The sequence below is a fragment of the Salminus brasiliensis genome, chromosome 3 (genome assembly GCF_030463535.1).
Source record: "Salminus brasiliensis chromosome 3, fSalBra1.hap2, whole genome shotgun sequence".
In the NCBI taxonomy this organism is placed as follows: Eukaryota; Metazoa; Chordata; class Actinopteri; order Characiformes; family Bryconidae; genus Salminus; species Salminus brasiliensis.
Genome location: NC_132880.1, coordinates 30,701,200 through 30,722,310, shown reverse-complemented (window position 1 = coordinate 30,722,310; position 21,111 = coordinate 30,701,200). Strand labels below are relative to the sequence as shown.

The 21,111-nt window shown below is 39.7% G+C and overlaps 1 protein-coding gene across 5 annotated transcripts; it reads right to left on the bottom strand.

Annotated features, from left to right (window-relative positions):
* Positions 1–1,404: 1,404 nt before the first annotated feature.
* Positions 1,405–18,436, bottom strand: tmem268 (transmembrane protein 268). 5 transcript variants are annotated; one of them, XM_072675859.1, is made up of 11 exons: positions 18,405–18,436; positions 18,261–18,305; positions 17,188–17,246; positions 14,923–15,048; positions 13,588–13,682; positions 12,270–12,405; positions 10,336–10,494; positions 8,920–9,030; positions 7,578–7,667; positions 5,657–5,866; positions 1,405–4,414 (listed from the first exon to the last, which is right to left on the bottom strand). In XM_072675859.1, exons 4-11 carry the CDS (start codon positions 15,007–15,009, stop codon positions 4,247–4,249), a joined length of 1,056 nt encoding a protein of 351 aa, XP_072531960.1. In that variant the 5' UTR covers positions 15,010–15,048; positions 17,188–17,246; positions 18,261–18,305; positions 18,405–18,436; the 3' UTR covers positions 1,405–4,246. The 5 variants fall into 5 exon arrangements, with proteins under 5 accessions (XP_072531960.1, XP_072531963.1, XP_072531959.1 ...); XM_072675862.1 differs by having other exon boundaries at positions 12,270–12,377; positions 14,923–15,045; positions 18,405–18,435; XM_072675858.1 differs by lacking the exons at positions 18,261–18,305; positions 18,405–18,436 and adding an exon at positions 17,402–17,726.
* Positions 18,437–21,111: the final 2,675 nt, after the last annotated feature.

The following is a 21,111-nucleotide window of genomic DNA, read 5'->3' as shown; positions in this document are numbered from 1 at the left end:
TCTCATGCTTGCTCTTGGTTTCTCCTCGTGGCCTTTCCCTTCGACTCAGAGGCGCTATTTATAGATGGCCTGTTTTTTCTGAGTTTGTGTCTGTCTCTTTGCCTCTCCGTCACCAACAGATGTGATTTCTCGATTGCTACTAAAGCAGGATGTCGTGTTATCAGAGCTAACGCCCCTAATCTGCAGGATTTCTACTATGTTTCACTGTCTAATAAAACAGCAGTCGAATAATGAAGTGAAAGCCCAGCTTAAAGGACAAAGCTGGCCTTCATATATTTTTCCCTTTAGTCCAAATGTAGTCAATTAGCCAATACATGTTTGGTGTGTGTGAAGTTTGATGATTTAGCTTTGCACTGGGGTAAAACTAATAAACCTTTTAAATTCATTTTAATAAATCAATTATAAATTCTTACGTTTAATAAGTCATAAATTCTAGAGGGTTTTTTTTTCAATGTTTCAAAACATTGAAAAAAAAATGAATCAACCTCAGTATTGACCCTGAAACTATGTGCATCATTGTGCTCATAGTGAGTGTGCATATGAACCAGAGCTGCCAACTCTCACACATTCTCGCACAATTACATTTACATTAATGGCCTTTAGCTGACGCTCTTATCCAGTGACTTACAATGTTACTCGTATTGCAGAGGTGGGCCAATGTAGTGTTAGGAGTCTTGCCTAAAGACTCTGATTGTTGTAACGCAGACCGGGACCCCAGTCTCCCAAATGGTGTGGTAACTCAACTCCACACCAGCGCCACATCAACCACCAATTAGCTCCATTCTCACACTCTCAGGCCACACTTGCCATTTCTCAAGCATTTCTAACAGGCACCAGAGGAATTTGACTACTGATAAAGTTTCATGTAGCTGTCACTTCGGATTTGACTGGACTGGCAATGGCGGCCTTCTGAGGCAGTTAGATCAGGGCGTATGGACCAGTTCCCATAGCAACAGAAAACCAATGAGGACCGTTCCCAAAATGCAGAGCACACTTACATGTGCAGAGGGTAGAGAAAACACTTACTAAACAGAGACGAGAACTGAGGAAAAGTAAAATATATATATAACTTTAAGACTAACCAGTAAACTGAACAGAAACCAGACCAGTCAACCTTTTTTTTTTTTTTTTTTTTTTTTACCTTGTCAAGCCATGTATTCGGTGAATGAGGTGGGCTTGACCCAGCGAAGCACTGACAGATGGAAAGTGCCTAGCTGATTACCCCTGTAAAGAGGTTGTTATCTAGTGGGTGATTAGAATACTGGTAAAGGGAATGGCCTGGGCCCTACAAGTTACCCCAAGTATAAGTATTTTTCCAGCTTCTCCTGTAGTATTTTACATTTTATTTACAATTAACATTTATCAACATTATTGATTAACGCAAACATTTAAACAAGGTAATCGTTTGATTACATTTCAGCTTTTATTCATTCATATTTCAGATGGAATTTTAGTGATCGTCAATACCAGTGTTTCTCAACCTTTGTCCCTGGTTCACATTAGAAAGAACAGGACTAATGCTGCCTTTAAGTCCGCCTTGGAAACTCGTAGGTATGACATGATTACTGTTTAAAATACGGTAATCAGCATTTATTATTGACACGTCCTGAAGTCAGAAAGTCAGAGCTTATGGCAAAATCCCATTTACGACTTTCCCACTTGAAAATTCATGAGTTCATGTCCTAAATACGATATTTCCAACATGACTTGAAGGCAGCATTGGACTTCAGTAGTTAGCATATCGTTGCTGTCACACAAAAACCTTGTATCTCTGTTTTTGTTGTTTTTCTTTTTTTATATAATTTAAATCTGATGTTTGTTAAATTGTGTCAAAATTTCATGATGAATGGACCAATAGAAAAGCTTCATTTGAATGCTAAGAAGGGTTTTTCCTTCTATTAGAGATGCAATGTTTTTGTGTGACACTGACGACATATTAGTAAATACTATAAATAAAGTAAATCAATTTCTGTTTTTGCAGTATTTTGAAGTAATACTGTAGTAACACATAAAATACTGTTGAAAACAAACAAACAAAAACATAACATGGTGCAAACATCACATTAACATGTTGAACCTGTTGACTCATTTTCAGGCATTTCTTATTTTTGCTGTAACAAAATGTTGGGTTGTGTGTATTGTTACACTGTGATACATGAATATATACAGTACTTACACAGCTAGATGTTAATGCAGCAACAAGTAATGGAGTTAATCAGTTAGCATGGAAGTAAAAAAACATTCCTTAAACATCACACTCTTCCCTCATTCCTTACCAAGTTGGTCATTAATCTCTAATAGACTTGTTTATGAGGTTTCTAACACTGTATAACACTATTCTCTATATAACTGGACAAATATGTCCAATAACTAAAATAGCATAGCAGCCATTTTCAAGGCTGAATGTTATCTGTACCTTTATGTGTCAAACAACTGACTTGTTAGCCACATTAACATCGTAGCCCCAGTGCAAAGAAGCAAACTTTACTCCCCAAACACGCCGGCCTTTTCTCATCAAGTATACTGCAAGCATTGCCTTACGTCTGAGTAAATTAGCCGACTAAACTTTGAAAAAGACCGAGTGAGAGGCAAAGAGGGAAACACATAACTGGAGCTGTGTGAAATATTACAGAGAGCTGTGGCGATTGAGTGAACAAGGGGTGCAGTGGAACTGGAAGGATTAGGCAGACCAGACTGAATCTGCAGGAGCACAGATGGCCGTTTAGCCGCCCAGGGAGACCCTGCGTCTTTGTGATGGTTTTAGCAGGCCGCACGCTGCCCACTGTCGCCTCCATCATGAACCTGTGCCCATTCAGCTCTGGCCTGCACTGCTGGCTTCGCCGTGTGGGTTTGTGTCGTCCATGCCGTGCCCGCAGACTCACTTAGCTTTCCTCTGTCTGGTTCCATCAGCGCTGATTAACGACCTGCACTGACCAGCTGAAGACATGGCTGCAGACTGCATCGCACACAAGGCCAGATTTAGGGTTTTCCTTCATAACTTCGGAAACGTTCCTAGTAATCAGTTTATACTTACTGAAAGTAACTATTTCAAACTAACAAACTTGACTGGAGTCTCACTGCCATAATAAATTGCACCAGAATTTGCAAATCATAATTACTAAATGTATCATGGGGGATCCTAGACTTTTTATCCTAGAATTTTCAGAACAGCAAAAAATTCATTGATTATTAATAATGTCTGATTTAGACAAAATAATACTAAAAAATATTACAATTCACTGCCTGTTTGAACAGGTGAGATCAAATTTTACTTTCCAGCATAAAAAAGCACATCAACACATACACTGTTTTCGTTTTACTCTTGTAACCTATAATGAGAATCAAAAAATCATTTAAACTAGCTAACAAACTGCGTTCCCGGGTGGAGTGACTGCCTAAGCGCATGATTGGAAGATCACAAATTAGATCCCCACCACTGCCATCTGTGGCTCTCTCTAGGTGGAAAAGGTGGTCCTCCCTCTTCCCCCATTATTCAGGGTAGCTCTAGCCAGTGCAGACCTCTGTTAGCCGATATAACAGACTTGGCAGTTAGTGTTCTCCTCCAAGCATGTCAAACTGTCCAATGACTTTGCAGTTTGACAAGATGCAGAGACCCTTTACTTGTCTCAGTGGAAGCATGTGTTAGCCTTCACCTTTCCAGCTTGGTGGCAAATGTGTATCATTGTTATGCCATATTTTTTTCCATATCGCCTATCCTTAAGTTCTGACTCCTGGAGCCTTGTAGGCGGTTAAAGTCCATCGCCGATTGCGCTGCACTATAGCAGCGATGTGCTGCCTGGTCTGTGCTGCATGTTTGCCTGCTGTGCCATAATGTGATAAGCTGTTACCAGGCCTGTACAGATTCACTGACTCGCTTTCTGATTCATGCTGACATCCTCCTGCATGAGTGATTCTCTCTAGGCCGCTCGCTCGCTCTCTCTCTCTTTCCCGGTCCTCTCTCCTCACACAACCCTTACATAAGACCCGAATCAGATCAACACTCTCATTTACATCACAGCACACACAGCAAATTACGAAAACTTTATATACATATGTATATATATATATATATATATATATATATATATATATATATATATATATATATATTTATTTCAAAGAGCAGCTTAAAGGATAATTTACATATACAGCAGTCTCAGATGATGCCTGTTTAACAGTGAATAGTGCATCTTTCACACATTTTGTACCAAAGCACATCCTGGGTGCCTTTTCGATCACCCCTTGTCTAACGCAGGAGTTTGTGCTGGATGTACTGACAGAGGCACAGTGGCGCAGTTGTGCAGTGATTTCTGTCCATGCCTAGAGGGCGATGCGATGAAGCAGGAAGTCTCTCCGACACCATAAGCCTCACATAGACAGCACTGTAGGTCAGCAAGAGCTGGTACGCAATAGCCTGAAAACACAAACGGAAGATTGCAAAAGGAGACAGAAAGGAAGTCATGTTCTGAAGCAGCTATTGCAGTTATACACTGTTTTCCCGCATCCAGCATGCCTGACAGGGATTAGGTTGAAAAACGCTGGACTATTCTTTTGATTATTAAAGGAATAGTCCAGCACAATCAGATCCATTTCAGTGTCCTAACTGACACTGCCCACATACTTCCATGCGTCCTTTTTACGTTGGCATGAATTGTAAAGCAACACATCCACTAGAGGGCGGTGTCAAAAGTTATTGACAAAAACAAAACATGGCAATGGTGAAGGGGTCATAATAATGTTCTTACTACATAAAAGAAAAAAAAAGACAGTGTAAAAAAAGTTCCACCTTAAGTTTCTATTCTGCTCTGAGTTTCTTCTTCTGGATACCCAAAACTCTTAGCACTTTAAAAACACAAGCTTTGGTCCAAAACGCACACTGAGCTGCAACCAGGGAGTTGAGAGGCTCAGCTGACTAAATGGGAGTAAACAAAGGAAACGCCTGAGTACTCTGAGCCACTGCTGTTTTATGGATATAGATCCTTATATAATAAACTGACTGATCAACATGGTTTCTGTCACAGGTCCGTTACATAATGAGCCACAGTGAGTTGTATTACAACCACCTCTTTGTAATGCAACTACACTAGATAGACTAAGTGGCTGTAGTTCATAAGCTTCAGTATTTCAGTGGAATATAATAGCAATAATAAGTATTTTTTTCTTTCTATAATTGAGAATTTTCTATTAGTAATAACTGATGTTAAGTCTCCCCCATAAAAAAAGTCCCCCCTCCCACAAAGTAAACAAAAAATATGCATAATTTAGAAATTTTTTTTGATTGGAAAAAAGTGCTTTAACGGTTCACTACTTTAATTGTCTAGAATACTGTCAATCAGCTGCGAATATGCTAGTTTTTTTTCTCTGTGCAGGAAGAAAAGGGAGGGAGATTTTTTCTCCATGTTAACCACCGTATGCCACAGATGTAATTGATTAAGATTAGGTTGAAAAACACTGATTAGTCAATTTACTTTCCCATTTCTTGATAATTCAAAACTGTGAAATATGTACAATGTAACAAAATTAATAATAAATTAATAATAAATTAATAATGAATAAGAAAGACCATTTAAAAGAGAAATTAATGTGTTTCTGTGATGTACATGGAACTGGAACCACAAAGAAAAGGGTTAAAGGATTTCTGCCATGCCTCAGTTACCTCATAGGAACGGGTACAGTCAGGTATCAGGCTGTGGCTTCTGGTCAGTTTTGAATCTTCTATCTGCCTCTGTGAAATGCTTCTCGGTCTGGCCTCCACCAACAGGGGCTGCTCCTCATCAGGCTCCTCACTCAGCTCACAATCGTCAGCTTCAGTGTTCGGGACCTCAGTCACTACAAAGAGGTGGGACATTCTCTTCTTCAGTTTGTTCTGTAGGATGAAGGAAAAGAAAATGTGCTTGTGCTTTTTTGGTTTCTCAGATTTCACCAATTTATTCACCAAAAATTTCATGTAACAAGCAAAGCTTCTTCTCAGTCATATATTTGCAAGAATTGGTAGATGCTAGAATAGATGCAGTGCCTGAAAAACAGTTATTGCATTATGCTTGTATTTTAACTTTATTTTCCTCTCTTTCATGAAATGAAATTACATGTGAATTGTGAATTGTAATCTGTCATGAGTTCTGATCCTCCTCGACCTCTCCGCAGCTTTTGACACAGTGGACCACAAGATCCTCCTGTCTATCCTTGCCGGCCTTGGAATTACTGGCTCTGGCGATGGTTTGCATTGTACCTGCAGGGGCGCTCATAGCAGGTAACATGGCAGGGGGACACGTCCGCTCCTTGTAGTCTCTCCAATGGCGTTCCACAAGGCTCGGTTCTTGGTCCTCTTCTTTTCTCACTCTACACTAGCTCTCTTGGTAAAGTGATATCCTCTCATGGATTCTCTTACCACTGTAATGCCGATGACCCTCAACTCATGCTTTCTTTCCGTCTGACACACAGGTTTCTACCCACATCTCAGCGTGTCTCGCTGACATCTCTTCTAGGATGGTGGCTCACCACCTCAAACTTAACCCCAGCAAGACAGAGCTGCTGTACATCCCGGGAACTGCTGGACTTCAAAATGATCTTGCCATCTCCTTTGAGAACTCACTGGTCACTCCTTCTACAGAAGCTTGAAGTCTTGTTGTAATCATGGATGATCAGTTATCGTTCTCCAGCCATGTAGCAAACGTAATTCGATCATTTCATTTTATTTCTCCTGTACAACATCCAGAGAATTCGACCCTTCCTCTCTAGAGAGGCCGCCCAGGTGCTCGTTCAGTCTCTCGTCACTTCAAGACTTGACTACTGCAACTCTCTTCTGGCTGGTCTTCCTCTGCGCACCATTAGGCCACTGCAACTCATCCAGAATGCAGCAGCACGGGTCGTCTTCAACATTTCTAAGTCCAGCCATGTCACTCCACTGCTGTGTTCTCTTGACTGGCTTCCTGTAGCTGCTTCCTACATCAGATTCAAAACCATGATGCTGCTTATAAAAAAATCCGCTGTCTGAATGGAACGAATTATCGTTCAATGTCAATTTCTTCCAATTTAGCTACACCCTCCCACTCAAATCCTATGTTGAAAACATGAACATGTGAGACTCTCACAGTTCTGTCTTTTTGTCAGTAGTACATTCATGCAGGAACCTGTATCTCAAAGCATAAACACTTTTAAAGAGTACATCTGCTGGTCTGCAGGTTAGGGGGGCGATAACAAGCATGTGGAGGCAGGTCATAGTGAGGAACAGAAAGGAGAAAACAGCGCCAGGCTTTTCTGCTTCATACATTGCCACAGTAACCAACGGGAGCGCCTATATTCGCATGGTCACCAACCACTGCTACATTACAAATGCTACAAATGATGAGGACAAAATCAATTGAGACGGAGTTACAAATGCAGCAGAACTGAAGTTTAAAAAAATAAAATTAATAAGTAAAAAATCAAAATGTAAGATTTAGGACTTTTTAGTCCGATTTGGATTGTAAAGCAAGTGAGTGCATTTTATTTTGTAGAGCAATGGCCTGTAAGGCCAAAAAACACCCAAAGAAATGAACATGAATGAATTGTCAATGAAAGTGCAAATATAAACCTACCTCTATTTCACCTCTGACAAAGTCCAGTCCCTCTAGAGTTTCAGTTAGGGCTCGCAAGCAGGGGGACATGTCCCAGAACACACAAAACAGCTAGGAAAAAAAAGAGAGGGGGAAAAAATGAGTGTGACACTGTGGTAACGACAATATTTTATCAGATAGACCACAGGAAATGAACACTAGGCCAAATTTGACAGCACAGTGTACACATTCTCTCTGACAAGATTATTATCTAAAAGTTAAACTGCTGATTTTTGACTTCTGAACTGAGTTAGTCAAATTAAACCCAGATGTAGTGGTTGGTGTGGTGCAACAGATAACATCACTACCTGCCAGTAAGCTACCACAAGGGTTCGATTCCTAGTCTGGGTGACTATGCTGTGCTACACCAATAAGAGTCTTGGGCAAGACTCCTATCACTACATTGGCTCACCTTTGTAATATGAGTAACCTTGTAAGTTGCTCTGGAGAAGAGCGTCAGCTAAATGCCGTAAATGTAAATGTAGGTAATGGGTGAAAAATTGTTTCAAAATCCACTGACAAAAAGACCCCACATTATGATGATGGGACAACTGCTACTGTCCCATGAACCCACATCTTCAGTTTACCAAACAAAGCACACAGAATTCTGCATAGAGCACTAACCACAGTATTAACCACAGTGTTCAGAGCCTGATGTCCTCAAGGCAACTTTAATGGACAGTATTCCCAGCAGGCAGCAGTAAGGACGTTCTCAGGAGAGTTCGGAGTCTGCAGTGTGGAGCTATTTTACCCTAGAACATGAAAACTAAACATACCGATCCAGAATGCAGCGGCACAGATTGTCGTCAATGCTTCTAAATTCAGCCATGTTGCTCCTGTGCTACGTTCTCTTCACTGGCTTACTGTAGCTGCGTCCTGCATCAGATTCAAAACCCTGACGCTGGCCTACAAAGCCAAGAACAGACCAGCCCCTCCGTACTTGATGGCAATGGTCGAAAGCAGATCCACACCAAGAGCCCTTCCAGCTTCAAGTACGGCTCGGCTCGACCCGCCATCCCTCAAAATCCACGGAAGACAAGCGTCTAGGGTTTTTTTTTTGTCCTGGCACCGAAGTGGTGGGACGAACTTCCCCTTGGTGTCCAAATGGCAGAGTTGCTCGCTGTCTTCAAACGCAGACTGAAGACCCACCTCTTGCAAGAGTACTTGGGCAAAGTGTAGTGTGTGTGTTGAGCACTGTGGTATCTATACTGACTTTTGTATTTAGTAGTATCTTAGCTTAGAGGTATCCTTTGGATCTAAACCTATATATTTTTAGATATTTGACTATATTTAACTATCAATACTGTCCAGTTTGGTGTTTTACCTGCATTTTTCCACTGCATTGCTGGACCCAGTCAGCCACACCTAGCAGCAGCCCGTGTCTGATGAGCCGCTCATTCACGGACACCAGACGCACATCTGTGTTCACATTAATCTGAGGAGAAAAATGCCACAGTTTCAGCAAGTGTCTTGCCAGACTCCGCTTTAAGTGCTTGCAATATTGCACTTTAATAAATGCTCAGCAAAGACTGCCTAATGCTACCCCTCTTATCTTGCATTAAAGAGTTTTTCAAAATCATAAACATGATCTCAACTTGAGTTCCAGCGATCAATGCACACTTTTTGTCTTTTAAAGAAGTGATTTGCCACAATCTCCTGCTGTGTTTGTCCTGAAACACTGAGCAAATGTCCTTTATCAAATGTTATGTATTAATTTTCATTTTCAAAACAGATCTTGATGTTCTACCTCTCCCAAAGATGAATGTTTTAAGTGCTGTGTATCTGACGGAGGCAGTTTTGGTGGTCTACTACATATTGCATGGTTGTTAGCGGTCCCAGCTTCTCCCTGTTATTAAATAAGTGAAGGGTGGTCTCTGATTTTTTGGACAGCATTGTACACTCCAGTAATAGTATACTATTATGCAAGACACTAAGCTGTTCGGTCAGAGTGGTTCAGTGGTCTAATGCACTTCCACTAAGGCCCAGGTGTCCCTCCCTCCTAGTGTCGAAAGCAAGTGCTAGTGCTAGGTAGAGCTACGAATGGGTGGGTCAATTGGCACAGCCAAATTTGGAAATAAAAAAGGATATATGCTAATGCTCTTAATCTGGTAACTACAGCACTGTATATGATTCTACAACGAACAAGAAAGCAGTAGAATATTAAAGTGAGCTATAAAAAAATTAAAAATGGTGATCAAATCTTAACGCAGATTATTTGACAAGGCATGCCTATAAATAAATAATTACTGATTGAGCATCACCACCCTAAAAACACCCTACAACAGCCTAGCAACCACCTAGCACACCCCATAGCAACCATTTAACAACAGCCTAGCAACCACCTAGCACACCCTATATCAATCACCTGGGATACTTTAGCAACTAATTGGAACAGCATAGCAACTGCCTATCAATCCCATAGCAACCACCAAGCAACACAATAGTACCACTTGTATATTATTTATGCTGCACAATCGCTCTGCCCCTTCCTCAGAAAGTGCACTTTATAGTTACAATATATTATTTATCCGTTAACTACGTTAAATAAACTGATGTTCTGCACTATTGAATAAAATGCATATAACATATTATTGAATAAAATATGACCAACTCTTAAAAATGATTACAAATGACTCCAAGCTTTTAAACCATAGTGGATATCAGGTCAACATTAATAAAACATTAAAAAGCAGTGCTGTGAGGAACTCTTATGATAATTTAAGAATAAACGTCTTCCTGCCTCATTGTTGTTGTAGTGGAGAAGGAGCATGATGGCCGTGGTGATGCAGATGGAGGCGAGGCTCACACAAAGACAGAGCACCCAGAAATTATAGCTGCTCTTAGCAAGGTACTGGTGCAGGCTGGAGTACACAGCACACCACAGCACGATATACAAAACCTGCACACACACAAGAGCACAGCTCAACAAGTATGACAGTCAAACATGCACATGAATTCTGCATTACTAAAATACAGTACATCTGTAGGATGACCCGTTTATCCATGTCGTATTTGTTTAAAAAATCACCAACATTATAATAAATAAATAAAACAAATGTTTTAAAGAAGTCTGAGTGTGTTAGCTAAGCCTTTCCAGCGCTCTCCAGGAGGAAGCTCTTTATTTACAGTTACTATCCAAAGTCGAGTTTATCTAATCAGTCAAATCCAGACAGTGGCTGAAGTTCACAGATAAGCCAGCAACCAAACTTGTGATCTTCTAACGGTGTTCTTTTAGACAATGTAAATATTCTGGATTTCAGTGTTATTTGTATTTATTCCAGAATAATTGTTATTCAGTGTTTTACTACAACACTCACTGATGAGATTAAGAGTTTTACATAGTGGTGTGGCTTTTGCACAAATTACATAATAAATCATAAAGAACTGAATTAAATGTATTTGTATTTATGTTTTTTTATTGACGATTAATAGAGTTCATGTAATGTAATGTAATGTAATGTAATGTTCAATGTAGTCGGTAATGGAGGGTGGGCAATTAGTCCGGTAACTATATCCTTTTTCTCAGTGTGGAAATCTGCTCCATTGCAACACTGACAAACATCTGGAAGGGCCGAGTGTTGAATAATGAGTCAGATATCATAATGCTGTACCTTGTGAGTGACTGTAACCAAAGAGGGTAAAGTGGCCCAGAATGATCCTAAAAGTAAGATCATGAGTGTTACAACATTGTCATTTTGTGTGTTTCTGTGTTCGTTAATAAAGGATCACTGAAACTTTTGGTGCTACATCATGCAAAATGTGCTATTCATGGAGTCCTATTATTAAAGTCACAGTGGTGATTGTCAGTGTGCTGCTATTTAGCATGGCCTAGGTAGCAACCAATCAAAACTGATATGCTAATGAGCTCATGCTTATTAATGACCAATACTCTGCCTTTTTGTGTGCCAACAAGGGGGAAAAAATCGGAGCCAGAATCAGAGCCACGTGTTCCAATAAAAGAAGTTGCTAAAAATGGCAACTTTATGATTATAATATAAATAAAATGTATAAAATGTATGTAAACCCACACATCAGTTCTTCACTCTCTTCTCTACTACACTGCTGTCAAATGTAACATCAGTTTCATGGGCCCTTAAATAGAACCATGTGGAACTTCACAAAACATGCTAAAACAAGCAGTTAACAAATAAATTGTATATGTAATAGAAAACTAACAATAAACCTAAGATTCAAGGGGTTAAACAAACAATATTTATGTGATATCAAAAGCAATAGTAGCTTCCAACCAGATGTGCTGAGTTTATGACAGTACATTTTTCAGATTTGACAGAAAAATTAAATGGTATTACAGATAAAACTGATAATGAAAAATATGCGGATATTCCTGTCAGAATCAGGCAGAATTTTTGGCATGGCAGTGTGTAGGTTATGAATCACTAATAGCGTGTGTTCTTCATACACAGATGAAATAACAAGCGATTAATCTTCGTTCATGTATGAGGAAATGTGTTATTGCAACACTATTTCCTCTTAGCGTCATGGTAAACCTTGCACTTAATGAATCTGGCTCAATAGTTCTTACTGTTACTATGACTCTATATGAATATGAATGTGAACACCTAAAACTCAATGTACTGGCTGCTCGGCCAGTGATTTTTATGAAGTGGCTTTTATAAGTGTATTTCATAAAGTGTGTCACAGTGTCCCTCTTACTGGTGCCAAGAAGAAGTGAAACAGGGACGAGTTGAAGAACAGGTATCTTCTGATAGATGGAGGATCCAGCGCTATTCCAACAGGAGTTTCAAAGTCTTCCACAGGGATCTGTATAAGAAGGTCCACAATTGTCTCACTGTAATACACAACAGTTATTCCCTGCTTTAACTGGACGAAGAGACCTGTGGTTTTCATCTCATATAAATCCACTGTGTGAGTAGAATTAGTCTCACAGTAATAACTGTGAAGTGACTTTAATCCAGTAAGAATCAGCAGTGATTGTAGTTTTTTTTTTTTTTTACAGTTTGACAATAACACCTGAATCTGTACTGTGTGTAGTTCCTACAGTCTCACATTAAAAAATGTAGAGTAATGTTATCCAGTATGAATCTGCAGTGTGTGTAGTTCCTACAATCTCACATTAATACATGTAGAGTAATGTTATCCAGTATGAATCTGCAGTGTGTGTAGTTCCTACAATCTCACATTAATACATGTAGAGTAATGTTATCCAGTATGAATCTGCAGTGTGTGTAGTTCCTACAGTCTCACATTAATACATGTAGAGTAATGTTATCCAGTATGAATCTGCAGTGTGTGTAGTTCCTACGGTCTCACATTAATAAATATAGAGTAATTTTATTCAGTATGAACCTGCAGTGTATGTAGCTCTTACAGTCTGGCAGTAATAATTGTGGAGTAATCTTATTCAGTATGAATTAAAAGCCCACAAATGTCATTACATAGACTCTCCTGTGAAAAATCTAACTCAAGTAGTGCTTTAGAAATATTCATGGGCCCTTAAATAGAACCATGTGGAACTTCACAAAACATGCTAAAACAAGCAGTTAACAAATAAATTGTATATGTAATAGAAAACTAACAATAAACCTAAGATTCAAGGGGTTAAACAAACAATATTTATGTGATATCAAAAGCAATAGTAGCTTCCAACCAGATGTGCTGAGTTTATGACAGTACATTTTTCAGATTTGGCAGAAAAATTAAATGGTATTACAGATAAAACTGATCATGAAAAATATGCGGATATTCCTGTCAGAATCAGGCAGAATTTTTGGCATGGCAGTGTGTAGGTTATGAATCACTAATAGCGTGTGTTCTTCATACACAGATGATATAACAAGCTAGTAATCTTCGTTCATGTATGAGGAAATGTGTTATTGCAACACTATTTCCTCTTAGCGTCATTACATAGACTCTCCTGTGAAAAATCTAACTCAAGAAGTGCTTTAGGAATATTCTGATTCTTACAACTTTTCAGTTTAAGATTGTAAAGGAGTGTAAAGACAGCACTAACTTGGAAGCCTTCCCTCTCAAACAGAATTCTGCAGAGTGACAGGTCAAAGCTTGGGGCCAGTATAGAAGACGTTGGCACAGCCAGGACACACTGACCTAAAAACATAAACACACAACACAACAGTTACACAAACACATGCACACAATGAAATCATTTTGCAATATCTTTGCACTACAAGTATGTGTGAATATGTGCAGTGTGTGTAATGCCATCTAAATCAGGGCAGTAATGGCTCAGTGGTTAGAACACCGGGCTATTGATGACAGGGTTGTGGGTTCGACCCCCCGGGCCCGAAAAGCTGCCACTGTTGGACCCTTGAGCAAGGCCCTTAACCCTCTCTGCTCCCCTAGCTGCCCACTGCTCTGGCCCCTTGTGCTCACTGTCACGGCGTATGACTGCGTCCAACACAAATAGTGAATATTCTTTTCCTGTCTAATTATTATGTCAATACACAACATGTCTTACACTCTCATAACATCTCATGCAGTTAAACCTAGGATCATTAGAATAGGATGCAGCACCAACTGTGCTCTAACATAATGACCCCCACCATTCAACGTCCTTGTGCCTGTAGAAAGCTCTCGACATACACCTGCCAGCCACTTTATTAGAAACCCCTCCACTCCTTCAAACCCCTCCAAGGTTCTAGTAGCTCATCTGATTGCAGACTGTAGCTCATCTGTTGATGTACGATTTGTGTTTGTTATACTCAAGCCTTTCATCTGTGGTCAGAAACTGTGGTCTGATTGGATATTTTTGGGTGGGGGATCCACTCTCAATGTAGCAGTGGCACTGACAAATGTAAAAACCACAGCAACTGTGGACCACTGTGGACCAATAAGGGAGTAACACATGACCTTAAAGGAACACATGTTTGTAAAAGAGATGAGTGTGAGCGTGAACAACCTTCTACAGGCCTTTTTTTCATTTGGTGAAAAGGGTCTATGCCAATTTAGAGGTTCTACACAGTCACTTCATTAATTTTTGGTTGTTAGTCTGTGGCATTATTTAAAGAACCCATTTTAAGCATTTGTAGCACCTGTGCGTTTAAAAGTGTAAGGAGTAAAGAGATTTTAGAACATAGTTTGGTTCATAAAATCACACATACGTATGTGATAAATGTAGAATATGCAGAATGTATGTATTTGTACATGTCTCGCACCAGAGACCACTGTTTCTTCTGTAAGGACACTTCATTGACTTGTAAAATGCTATAGACAGATTTTTAAAGAGTTTAAGCAAAAGAAAAGGAACAGTAACTGTCCCAGGTGCCTTACAGCAGATGCTATGGCAAGACAGAAATAAAAATAGTCACAGAGTGATAGTGCAGTGTACCGTTTGTCCATCTTGGCTGTCTGCTCCTTCCGTCACGCACAGTTTCTTCTGATGAAACTCTGGACGCGGTGTCACTTGTCTCTCCATTACACTGAGTGATCCCCTCCTCCATCACAGCGACAACTGCTGGAAATGTGAATTTTAAGCCTTGTTAGTCATCTTACTATTCAGTAACTACTTTAAAACTAATGTATTTGTTACAGTACTGTGCAGAAGTCTGAAAGGACCCTTCATTAATTTCATTTCCAAACAAAAAAATGAAGTACATTAAGTATAGTCCTAATTAAGTCCTAGTTAAGTTCAATCTTAAAGGTTGAAGCATTTTCTGCTTCTTGTCTTCCATGTCATCCCGAACACATTCAATGATGTTGAAGGCCGTACTCCAGGGTGGTTAGTGCATTGTTTTGAGAACAGCAGCAGCTTTCTATGATCAAATGCTTTTCTATTCTGTCTGTTTGCTTTCAGACCCACTTCTTGAGTAGAACTTGATTTTGGAAACACCTCTTTTTTCTTCTTCTTTAATTTCCTCTTCCTTGTGCAAGTGGATTATCTGATCTGATCTAATCTTTTCAGAAGTATCTCATGAAACATGAATACCTTGTACTTAATGACGTTTTGATTAAATGAATTAAGAATTAACCTTCAACTTTAGCACAGCAATGTACATGGTTATGATTGGAGAATTATAACATCCATGCATTTCTCGATACAACCAACCATGTTTGTAATAGGGATGCATGAACGTGAAGAACATTTAAATTGAAATAAATAATAAAATAAATAAATAAAGGTAAAGTGAAGGTAAGTGAAACATAGTTCTTCTTCGGCATCCTTCAAAAATCCCTCAGCATCTCAATTTTGACCTCTAATAATAAGTAAGGTTTTTTTAATACATTTTGTTCATCAAATTCTTCCCTTTTTTTCTCCTAATTTTGTACTGGTAATTAATCCACATTTTTTAATCTCCCCCTAGCACTAGAAGTGCTTCCAACGCTGTGAATCTCTTTACATGACTCCTCTGATACATGTGAAGCCAGCCCCCGCCTCTTTTTCAACTGCATTCGATACAGCATTGCTGGCCAGCCTACATGCTCTGAGGAAAGCATCCCCAACTCCACCTCACCAGCTAACAGACGCCAATTAACCACCTGGAGAAAGCACAGCCAATTGTGCTCTCTCAGACTCTGTTCATAAGCTATTCGTATTTTAGTCAACAGGCGTCTTGCAGTTTTTACTTTTCAAAATGATTGGCTGTCAGGTCAACATTAGGCTTGAAAACAGCAGCAGTATTTATATCCAAAACTTCAGAAGTGTGATAACGTAGTTAAATGAAGTGTCTGATATTAATGGCCATCATGACATAACCATATCATACATGTCTCATGTGAGCCTTCAAACAGCTTTTAAAAAACACAGCTGATATTATGCCTCTCTCATGAAGGCCAAGATGTTTGTTTTTTCCCTCCTCACACACCAGCAGCCACATTCAACAGCAACCAGCTAATGAACTACGAGCCAGAGAGCAGAGCTGGAGCTGGAGCTGGAGCCAGAGCTGGAATTGGCTTTGTTTTGGGGTTTTTTTGGACCAGAATCCACAATCCGACTGAATGGTTTTATATAAAGTGGTTCTGAGCCTGCCTGGTTTCACTGTAGCAGCAGTCCACCGACAGCATCCGAACAGGAAACGTCACAGCGGCAACACTTCTTCTTTCATAGTTTCACACACCATTGTGTGACTATGCCAAACATTTCACACTCAAATTCTGTGCAGTCGTAAAATAGGGGTCACCTTAAGGGTTCTTCATTAAAGGCAGTGGTTCTATATAGAACCAGGACACCTCAAAGAACCATTTGAAGGCTTCAATGGTTCGTTGCCTGGTTTAATGGTTCTTCAAAAACATGGTAACCATCTTTTTAGTAATTCCATCATTGTTACAAGTTAAAAAGCTCCCATTTGGCTTAGATTGTATGTTTGTCTTTTGGCTGTGGCATCCTATAGCTGCATTTTTTAAAACCCCTTTACTGTTCACAGGCCTGCCAACAGGTCCAGACGTCTATTACTCTTATAGATTAGTAATAACCCAGTCATTTTGATGGTTGCCTATGTAGTTACTGATTAATACACCTTAGGACGTTGACATACAGAGAAGCTCAAGGGGTTAGACAGAGATAGATACATACATATAGATAGATATAGATACACACTACATGTGTATGTTTCCTGTGACTGTCCTCTCAACAGCAAGCCAAGATTTGTTTACTTACTGCTCTTCAGTTGAAGCGTCCAACACACCACATGTCCCTACAGTCACTTAGCTGCCAAACTGTGAATGAGAAAAGTAAAGACAGAAAGAGGCGTAAAATGTAATGAAGCAGAAATGTGGATTACCATGATAGCTTTTTTCTCATGCTCTCTCACTCCCTCACATTCTCTCTCTCTCCCTCTCATTCTCTCTCTCTCTCTCTCTCTCTCACTTACTGTTGTTAGCTGAAGAGTGAGCAGGCACACATTTTACTACAGACGTGTTAAACTCGAGCTGCCTGACAGGACTAGTCCATCTCTCCTTTTACTTTCCCTCTGTCTCTCTCACTCTTTGCTCTTTCTCTTCTTCCCTCTCTCGCATGACAGGGTCTGCCCTGTCACTTTCAGTTTATGAGCATTTAGCTCCTCCTACTATCTGAACTTATCTGTTTGGTTCTTAACAATCTGCTATTTCCTCATCCTTGCAATGTTCTTGCGTTCTCTCGTTCTCTCTCTCTCTAGCTCTCTCTTTCTCCACTTCCTCCTTTGTGTGCCCGCAACACCTTAATGACAGAAGCCCTCCCCTCCTCCCTTTTTTTTTTTTTTTTTTTGGTTTTGCTCTTCCTTCTTTATCTCTCCTTCTCTCTCACCCCAACCTTGTGACTCGGATCAGCCAGACCACATGACTAGAGGAATTCACGCAACATTTCTTAGCCATAAGGCTACTGTGTGAAAAAGAGAGGGAAGGAAAGAGGAGAGAGAGAGAGAGAGAGAGAGAGAGAGAGAGAGAGAGACTGATAGGGAACAGGGGAAAAAGCACAATAGGGGAAAAAGACAAAACACAGAGACTGAGACAGGGTAAAATGAAAGAGAGGGAGGGAGGGAGAGAGAGAGAGAGAGCATAAGAAGGAGGGGGAGATAGTGAAAGAACAAGTAAGAAGGAGAGAGAGAAATAGTTGGGAGGAAGAGAGACAGAGATTAGATGATACAAAGAGAAAGCCTTAATTTTCATCGCTCAGTCAGAAGCTCAGTCATCTCAGGGGAACATGATTCAACAGCCATTTCAAAACACCAGTGAAGAGAAATGCAGGCCTACATCATCTCCATGTTCCTGTAGGCCTCCTGATGGCTGGAGAGGACACTGCGGAGTTCAAATCACAAGTTATCTTACAGACACAAAAACATACAATCAACTTCACCTGAGAACTTATAACTTCTACTACTACACATTAATCCTTACCTGTTATCCCCTTTAGCTTAGTGTTCTCAGACTGCGACTGCTGAATCATTCTCCACCCCCCCAGGGATTCACACATACACACACACACACACACACACACACACACACACACACAAAACACACACAAACAAATCTCCATGGGTGGTTTTCCTTCAAACTGTCTATTGCTGCTGTGCTACACGTAACCTAACCCTAACCTTAGCCACAGGCTTAACCATAAACTCTCACAGCTGCAAAAATGACATGGTTCTTGATGTGGACCTGCAAAGTGTCTGTAAACCATATAATTCCTGTTGTCCAACACTGTGGAAACAATGTATTCCAGAGAGTAAAAATGTATGTACATATATACACATACACGCATAGAGAAATCACAGTAGAGCATGTACTGACTTTTCTGTATATGTTGCATAATAATGAATGGGGCTCGTTGGTGCCATCTTGAGGCAAACACAAGCAAATGCATGCAGACAGATAGATAGATAGAAAGATAGATAGATAGATAGATAGATAGATAGACATACAGATAGACAGACAGACATAGATATAGACAAATAGATAAATAGACAGATAGACAGATAGACAGATAGATAGACAGATAGATAGATAGATAGATAGATAGACAGATAGACAGACAGACATAGATATAGACAAATAGATAAATAGACAGACAGACAGATAGATAGATAGATAGATAGATAGATAGATAGACAGATATATATAGACAGACAGACAGACAGACAGACAGATAGATAGATAGATAGATAGATAGATAGATAGATATAGACAGACAGACAAATAGATAGATAGCTGATCTGAAAGCAACCGGTCAAAGCCCATAAGGCAGGTTTTACCCAAAGATGTGCAGCATAACAGTAAAAATATAAATGGATCAATTCCTGTTCAGCATCGCCTACAAAGCTGCAACACTGCTCTCACATGGTTTTAAAATGTCAGAGGAATGTGGGTTTGTGGTCAGGCTGAGAACTACACATGACTTCTGCTGGGATTACAACCATTTGCTGTAATGGTACAGATATGCTAGATTTGAAAAGCCAATTAGGCCTCATTAACTGCAGCTAGAATCCCAGCATCCCAGAATCCCAACATATTTATATATGTCCTGCATGAGGGTATGTGCATACATTTCATAACATTACAGCACTTTTTTACACAGTTCCCCTCATTATAGGCCACCATAATGTTCATGGTAATGGGACATGGCACTTTGTTGCATATCTTTTGGATGCAATGACTGCTTGAAGTCTGCGATTCATAGTCATCATCAGGTGCTAAGTACCTTCTCTGTTGATACTTTTTCAGGCCTCCAGTCAAGCCTTTCAAGCCTTTTCTTTTCAGAATATGGAACGCATCCGGCACCTTCAGGCATCTGGAAATTGCACCTAAGGATGAGACAGACTTGTGCATGTCCACAATTCTCTTCCTGATCTCTCAGCTGATATCTTTTGACTTTCCCATGAAGTTACACAAAGAAGCAGTGTGTTTCAGGTGTGCCTTAAAATACATCCACAGGTGTGTCTCTAATTAACTCAGATGTTGCCAATAAGAAGCTTCCAAAGATATGACATCATCATATGGGCTGTCCCAAATAGTTTAAAGGCATAAATATCTTAGTGTATTTACACTTTTGACTTCGAAGAAAGTAATAAAATCAGCCTTAAATAATTCCCTCTCTCATTATTCCGGCATTTAGCAAATAGAAATAATCTTGGTAATCCTAATTGATCTAAAATGGGAAAAGTTTATTCTAAATTCATGTCAGACAGTGAGATAAAACGCATATGTGGCTTTTTATATAGTGTATGTAAACTTCTGGTTTCAACTGTACATCACCATCTGGGAGAGACTTAATGCATCAGGATTGATGTAATCATTACTTTATTAACTTTGTAAAACTTTAACAAATGAACATATCATTTAAATAAATTAACCTATTTTCTGTTTACTAGTCACTAAAACAAATAACTGTGCTGGACCTCGGCACAGTGTTGTCTGGGCTCAGGACTTTTATTCTTTTATTCTAATATTTTGTGAGACTAAAAAGGAGCTTGTGGCTCCTCCCTTCTCGGTTCTCCTCATATGGAGGACCAGATGGATTACTCACTGATAGTTGATGACAGGTCGAGGGCACCATGCTGGTTAGATGGGGAGTCTTGCTGTTTGCTATATATGTATGATGTCTGTAGGTTACTCTGATCCTGGGTTATGAAGCCTAGAATGCCAGCAGTGCGAGAGTCGGGTTCCGTAAATGGATCGGTCCTTTGGATCAGATTAATTATTCGATAACCGATCCAGCTAATTTTTTTAGTATCTGCACTGATATCCGTTCCTAGTAACGAATCGGTGCATCCCTAATTAAAATGCCTAAGTTAGAATCAGGTACACCAAATCAGCTGGAAATGATTGGAACATGGAGGATGCATATGAGTCTGGGAAGGGATTTTAAAAAAGATCTCAGAACCCAGAAATTAGCCATTTAACTGTCTGGAAAATAATTTACAAAATTTAGTAAAACAACTGCCAACATGGTCATATAAGGCAGTCTTAGTAAATGTAGCGCTAGAGCAGACTGCAAGATATGTAAAGAAAAGTCTATAATAATCCTAAAATGTAGCTCTTACCACAAAATACAGCATCTACCATCAGAAGGAGATCTTTATAACAAGTTTTTACAAGATTTTAATGG